The 8,277-nt window shown below is 29.9% G+C and overlaps 1 protein-coding gene across 1 annotated transcript; it reads right to left on the bottom strand.

Moving 5' to 3' along the window:
- Positions 1-2,707: 2,707 nt before the first annotated feature.
- On the bottom strand, positions 2,708-7,957 carry LOC110995564 (mannose-1-phosphate guanyltransferase alpha-A). Its single transcript, XM_022262774.2, has 9 exons — positions 7,801-7,957; positions 7,290-7,488; positions 6,776-6,944; positions 6,196-6,407; positions 6,014-6,104; positions 5,441-5,599; positions 4,435-4,555; positions 3,773-3,916; positions 2,708-3,135 (listed from the first exon to the last, which is right to left on the bottom strand). Exons 1-9 carry the CDS (start codon positions 7,838-7,840, stop codon positions 3,035-3,037), a joined length of 1,236 nt encoding a protein of 411 aa, XP_022118466.1. The 5' UTR covers positions 7,841-7,957; the 3' UTR covers positions 2,708-3,034.
- Between the last annotated feature and the right edge of the window lie 320 nt (positions 7,958-8,277).

Here is an 8,277-nt window from a genome sequence, read left to right as displayed (position 1 = left end):
CTGAACGAGGATCAAGACGCGCAGACATTTATTTTTTATACGTAGATTACTACGATACTATTTATTGGGGTTATAATTAGACTTTGATTATACAATTTTCATTTTAACGCTACTGGGGAATTACTGCCTTTAATTTAATAAGGAAAACGAACTTACGAGCTTTAGATTTCACTTATGTAATTAACAACTTTAAAACCCTCATTTGCATATATTTATATGCAATTAGTGCGTGAACAAAAAAGATATATTAAAATATTTAATTTGGTAAACGTACTTTGAAATTAATAATAATATGTACCTGCATACTAGAACTTTTTACTACCAAAATAATGGTGTAAAATAAACGAAATTGATACTAAAGAGGTTTCATAAATAATTTTTCATAATTGACATGCCAATTTTAGATAATTATAATTAGTTTTTATTTTTTTTAATTATTGTGGCAACTGTACCGTATTCCCTTGACCTATGGTAACATTTTTATTTTTCCAACTTATTGCTTTTTTTATTGATGAAAAGGATTTGACATCTTGTGATAAAAGTTAAATTCCTCTGATATTTTTAAGTGCTGCGACGTAATATGACTCATAGCAGATATTACTGACCAAAAAACTATTGTTCAGTAATATCTGCCATGTGTGTATGTGTGTAAGTATTGTAATTTTGATTCGCGTGAAAAATATACAAAGTATACAAAAGTTTAATAAATAAAATAAAATCGACCCTAGTGTATTTTTCAAAATAATTTATCAAAAATATCTTAACCCTTAACTGAAATCTTAACTAAATTAGGTTTATATTACGTAATGATTTACGTTCCAGACTGTTAAAATACGTATTTAAAAAATAACTCCAATTCTTAAAGAACTAAACAACGACTTTAAAAATTCAATACAAGTTTTAAATTTTTTGAATTGAATTAGTCAATACAATTAAAGTAATACTACTGCTACTAATACTACAATTACAACTTATGCAATTAAAGAAATGACGTCAAATGATTTGGCATGGTTTTAAAGTGCATGCTAAATTATGCAGTCATTAAATTATACATGTTTCGATTTTAAAAGGAATATCTTTTAAACACATAAATTACACCACATTTATGTTTTAGTAGTGTACCTACAACTAAGGAGAGACAACATTGTTTTAAGCTAACACCCAAACCCAATACCCTATCTCAATCTATTATTGACCATCTGCGATAGACATCTTAATCCAAATATTGATAAAAGTGTGTCAATAACCAATCGACGGATTGTAATAGCCATCTATTGATAGAAGCTATCCATGGTAGGTCGGAACGGTGTATGTGGATAGACCTTTGTATGAAAATGACAGCTCAACTGTGCCAATATCCTGTCTTAAGATTTTAACTTACACTATTTTAACTTACTGGGATGCATATAGGAGATCGATCGACTGTCACGCTCTGATCTCAGTTTGAATCTAAGATTGTAGATTAATTATTGGGTTCGGGCATAATTCTATTTGTAAAAAGTGCGAGCAGTAGAGTACAAATATAATAGTCACGATGAATTTTTGAATGAAAATGAAACATTAGAAGCGAGTTAAGTTCGATGACGGTTGTTAAGGGATGTTCGAAATCAAATGTATGTTATGTATTGTATCGTACCTATTGATTTATTTTTGCCCTCAAATCTCACACATGTATATGAGGATAATCATATACTTACGTCATGTCAAACATGTCATAGAAAAGATATACATGTGGCTAGTGAAAAAATAACATGTAATGAAATAAGAACGCGCAGCTCTAACCAGATGGATACAACTTCCTCACAATCGAGTAGCCCACGATATCTCAGCACACAACTCACGAAATGACTCTGTACATGAACATGTCAATGTATAATACATGGAAATACAGCATACAATTAAAAATATTTCCTATGTAAAGTTAAATTATAAATCTAATTTATAATCGGCGCATTCAGTTTAACATTTTGTTACTATAATCATTTAACAGTAACAAAACGAGTCAAAACCCATTGCTAATTCTCTTTTTAAAAATGCTCTTGACATTTCAAAGAAGTTGTTTTGCGATTCTGATGACCATTGATAATTATTAGCGTGATTCTAATTAGACATAAAAAGTACGCTATCTCTCCATTGAGAATCTTAAAAACCTTGGTTGTAACCTTGTTATAATAAAATAATTATTAATTTCTGAACATTTAATAAGTCTGAATCAACATTTAGTACTAAGGTATAAATATAAATTCTATTAGCAAAATGTTTTTCTCTAATTTGTATAGGTATTCAGCTATTCGGCCACTGCCCTAAACAATAATAAACATCTCTTTGTAATTGGCGCAACAGACAGGCTCTAGTCAACTCTAGTCAGAAGCCTACTTTCTTTCTTCCTTAATAGAGAAGACAAATGTTCACGAAACACACAAAAATAGCGCCTTAAAAGGAGTTAATGAATGGAAAGGTAATTGAAATAAAAAAGGCTTAGTTGAATAAATTAAATCACAATTAGTTAAATGTATTAAATACTTTTTATTTGTTTGTTCCCTTTTCTTAATCTTTTTCTAGTAAAATGTATCATGTATTCCATCTTTGTAATTAAATATAATTTGTTAGCTGTAGGATTACTAAATAAATAAAAAACAAATTAATCAAATTGTGCTTTATTTTAAAAATACAAGTATGAAACACAATAAATTCTTATATTAAACCTTTTTTTTGTTTATGATTAAGAAATCTTAAAACACATTAAAAATAAGTTTGCAAATACTTGATTAATGGCAATTAATACAGTCTCATTTATTATCCTTTGGTAATATACAAAAATTCAATAAAAAAACACAGTAAAAATTTCCTAACTATAATCATTTCTCTAACAAGTCATACAAATAACTTTCAGCATATAAAATATATATAGATAGGATTTATATTTGATTAACTTCATAAAATTACACCTTTAATCTCCTTCGATTTTGAAGTCGGTTATTACTCAATCGTTTCACGTATTTGAATTCCTTTACAAATTAATAAAATACTATTTCTATAATATTATTTCGTTTTTATAGCTGCGATTAAGCTGTTTGTGTGGTAAAACTACTGAGTTTAAGAGAATCCTCTCTGCTGGAACTGTTACACCTGCACCTGGAATCATTAGTACCAAATCATAATTGGTTTCATATTAAAATTTAATATTTAAAGGCAAAACACAATTCATATGTAGACCCGAAGATTAACGCCAAGCAGAAATCGTGTAATAGAGCAGATTACCTAGAACTTAAATTTAAAGAATTGCGCATTTTTTAAATAACTGCCATTCGTTTATATAAATTTATAAAAGCAAGGTGCTTTTATAGCGTAGGCAAGATTATATGTTTGACAATAATTCGAAATAACTTAACTATTATATAACCTATTATTATGTCATTACGTTAATGTTTGTATTATATGACATTATAAAATCAATATGACATTTGCATGCCTATTGGCGGATTGTGCGGATTTTTATAATTAGTGTACTTAATTGTACCACTATCATAGCAAATAATCGATTTCATTTAATTTCAATTTCGTAAATAAATGAATTTTAAACACCCTGTAAAATTTTTAGTATGAGATCCAATCGTGCTGAAAAAAAATTACTATGCAATATTGGAAAGTGCCATAAGGCCGCCTGTAGTCCAAAATTAAATTACTTTATATATGTAGGTAATTTTTATAGTAGGCAAAATTTTTTGACAGAAATATGATTTGTTTTGTGTTATAAGCTAATATTACTTACCTAGTATAGTGACGGAAGGATTAAGACGTCCATCGTTATTGAAAAGAGGCGTATTATCCATTTTCGCGAAGGGTTTATTTGGATCAGGATCCGATGGGGTGCCTTCGACCCTGGACCATTCCCCAACAGACGAATCTTGGCCCACTGCAAGGATTTTAATACATTAATGTATGTGGATGCAGTGATGGATAGTCCTGAGTTTGATATCAGTGAAATAATAATAGCTTTAAACCCTTAAATGCCAAAGAACACAACGCAGAAAGAAACGCCTTCAGAACTTGCCTTATTTATTTATATTATAAAGTTTATCAAAAAGTTGTGTATAGACATGACTGGGAATGTCAAAACGTCAAAGTTGACATTTTGGAACTTTTACGCAATAAATATCAGTTGAAGAAAGCACATACATTATAACAAATAAATCATCAGAAGAGAAAATGAAAAAAAGAGAAGGAAACTTGAGTGTTATGGACGAGACAAAGTGGCAGGTAGGAGGCAAATTGCCAAGAAACCATAGATCCAAGAAGTCGGCGAGTGTCAGTCACAGATGGCAAACCCACTTGCTTGATTGATACACAAATATGATGAATGAATAATAAAAAATAAAAAAATATTTTGCACATAAGAAACAAAACGTTAAAAATAATTAACAATACACTCACCGACAGAATACATAACAAGCGAATGTTCGTGTACAGTCGCGTTGTTAAGTACAATTGACTCTTTGATCCTCACTCCGGCCTTTATCGTCACTCCTGCGCCGATAGATACATTGGGTCCTATCTAAAAAAAAACGTAGATTCTCAATAAAAAAGTGATTTTGAAATCGTTTAAGTTTCTTTCTTCCCTTTAACGAAAGTTAGGTCAATAAATATTATTCTTTTACACAGAGAAAATCTTGGATGTAAATTTTATGTACTTTAATGAGAACGACCACAATTCCGAACCACAATTTCTATTCGGCTAAAATCTCTGAATTTTATTCTTATTTTATGTATAAGTAAGCGTTCAACTATTATGTCACGCAATTTTAAGAGATTCTTGACCCGCCCCCCCATGTAACGCGCCGTAACGTTTTCCTGAACCGAAATAATACTAACAATAACGCTTAATTCAATCCCCGCTCCACATCGTAACGTTAAAATAAAAAATAAATAAATAAAAATACGTTTATTTTGGAACATAAGATAATCATGGTATCACTTATTCCACGTCATTAAATTCGAACCTGTAGGCATCCCTACTCATCGGCAAAGAAGACAGAGGGTGTAGGCCGAGAGAAAAAGCCGGCGTAATAACTCTCGGTTCTCTTTTAAAATAGCAAATCATCAAACAATATTTTTACACAGCTTTTCTTTAATACATTTCTTAAATTTATTAAAAGGCAGAGATAAAAGAGCCTCTGGGATTTTATTAAAGAAGACTATCCCTTTTCCCAAAAAAGAATTACTAACTTTAGACAGTCTAATGCGGGGAAATTGCAGCCTGCGTTCGTTCCGAGTATTGACATTGTGCGTATGTTCTAATCTAGTATACTTATTACTATTCTTGTATACAAACATAATATTTTCATAATTATATTCGTTTCAACCCCCAAATTCAAATATTTTATTGTAATGAATTATGAATATAAATATAATAATCATTTTTTTTAATTTATATACTTACTACAGCAGTATTATGAACAATGGCAGTGGGATGTATGTACACATCAGGCAGTATCGTACACGGCGCATCGCTCGACTTATTTTGATGCAATTCTAAATAGTGCCGATTTGCGTATATCGCTGAACCAGCTGTCTTCACTTGAGACCACCAATTTGTAACCTAAAATATAAATTATTACTTAACAAAGAATCATATTAATTGCATTAATATTTTTAACTCTAACAGTTCTTTTTTTTACCAACAGTGTATATTCGTATTAAAAATTCATTAAAATGAATAAAAAAATTATTATTATATATTACTCAGATATTTTCAATGGAAAACACAGACTTATTACATTGTTTATTTATTAAAGTATTATATTTAATTCGTAATTACTTTTTAAAGTATTTTTTTTTAATTCATCCATTATCATGTACATCAACGCAAAAAAGGAATTAAATTAAAGAAACTAGGAATCTAAAGAATGGTTCGTAAAAGAGTAGATACTGTTTTACGAACCATTCTTTAGATTCCATTCTTATATCTATATGTCGGTCTTGATGTATTGCATATTTATTAAAATATTCAAACCTGTAGTGCGTACAATTTGCGAGTGCCTGCAAGTTGAGACAGCACGTCTTGTTCCCAGGACATGTATTCAGGACCTCCATGGCCATTGGCGCTATAATATTACATAAATATTAAATACTAATTAATAATATTAAATACATATTTATACCTTTGTATATTTTAGTAGTAATAAGAGATGTTACCTATAAAATATATCCTGTTTCCTCTGAAATGCTTCAGCCATTACTTGGAACACTTGTAATGAACACACATACACTCCGCAATTTATTAAAGTTGAAACATAACTCTTAGGCTTCTCTACATAATGTGTTACAGCATTTGTGTTTGTTTCTCTGACCATACATCCATAATATACAGACTGTTGCCTTGTTGCTTCTGTGCCCATTATTGTGACCTAGAGATATGTATTGCACATATTATATCACATAGTTCTTGTATACTGATAGTTCATGAGTGATTGCAACTTGCAAGTTTGTAAAATGTTGATAAATTGTAAAACATACATCTTGTACATGTAAATAATATTATTAAGTAAGCACCAAATATAGATATAAAAAAAAATTTAGATATAAAAAAATTTGGTAAAAGCACCTTACATCGTTTTTTATGTATGAGTAATATACAATATATAAATTTCTGGTTAAATTTTAAATGTTCCAAGTATCTCTATGTATATATAATTACTATACATAGTTTCAAAAGGTTGTCAAATGCAATTTTCTTTAAAATTCTATACCCTGTAATAAATAATATAATACATACCAAGCCATCAGGCTTTTCTTCATGGAACTTCCACAACTTTTTCAAAGGAAAATCTGCACACACATCACCATTTAATAGGAAAAAGCCAGTGGGATTTCCAGCCCTTACTTGGTCCCTAAAATGGTACAAACCACCTCCTGTGCCCAGTGGCATGAATTCATAAAGGTATCTGGAAGATTACATTTTTTTTAAATATTAACTAGCTAAGACACAGTTATTTTAACAATAAGCAATTCAAAAGTAGTTCTAGTAAGTTAAGTAAGGTAAGTAACCTAACTTAATATTTGGGATTAGCTGATCTTTATACTTTAATATGAAAGTAATTATATTTGCAACATCAACATTTGGAAATGGAAGTAAATTTCATTTGTGTATTACAGAATCTGAGTAAAATATTAAATAAATTATAACATTATCAGTGAAAGAGCTGTATGAAAATGTTACATGGGTATTGTTATTGGGTATTGGGTACATGTTAGTTTTTCTGAGATCATATATTATTTATAGTTCACACCTTATAATCAAGCAATACTCTTTCTGCATATCACTAACAAATTGGGTCATAACAGTAGTCGGGTAGGACCCAATTATCAATATTTCCTTACATTCCTCTAGTTTAGCACATGCTGCAATGTGATGCTGAATCAATGGTAAACCAGCTACTGGAAATAGGGGCTTGGGGGTGTCTAGTGACAGTGGTCGAAAGCGAGTACCTGGAATTATAAATGACCATAATTATATAACAATTCAATCCTGATTTAGGATCTCCAAGAAACGCAGTATCACACTTTAACATAATCCTACCAGATAAAAAATGTAAAAGTATAATATGTATTATTTTCCTAACCAAGTCTTTCTTCAGTGGAATTAGAGCGGTACATTGATATACAAACCTTTTTCTACAAATAGTTCAGTATAGTCCAGCAGTTACAATAATAAAACAATAAGTATTGTTATAACAGTTACAAATGAATACCGCTTAATTTTAAAGAATACCGGTCACAATTTTGGACTGCAAAACTTACCTTTTTGTGGTCCGCCAATAAGTATAACCGCCTTCAGCATTTTTAGTGACAGCTACACTTTATTAAACTATAATTGGATGTTTACTACTACACTTTATTAAGATAAAATAGGTAATGAATTTAAATCTTAAAAATGACGTGTAAACTTGTAAACACGTCAATATTCTTGCACAGACAAAAGTTTGAGATTCAAAAGTTTGATTCTGACAGTGACAACTTACTACAAATCAAATAATAATATGTAATTGATAACATTTAAATATTGTTAGAGCCAAAGGAAAAAAAAAAAAAAAAAAAACATTTAAATATTGCTATGGATGTTGTGCCACAATTTGAATCCAAAACAATTGGCTGGATAGGATTAGGAGCGTTAAACAATTATTCAGGAAATATTCAGAAACAGCAGTACTGAGCTGAGAACGCGAACAAAGACTCAAAGTCAATAATCATTTATTCATGTAGGTAACACATTATCAC

This window comes from Pieris rapae, chromosome 20 (assembly GCF_905147795.1).
Source record: "Pieris rapae chromosome 20, ilPieRapa1.1, whole genome shotgun sequence".
NCBI classification, from domain to species: domain Eukaryota; kingdom Metazoa; phylum Arthropoda; class Insecta; order Lepidoptera; family Pieridae; genus Pieris; species Pieris rapae.
Note: the sequence above shows the minus strand (reverse complement) of the source record. Positions and strands in the feature narration are given on the sequence as shown.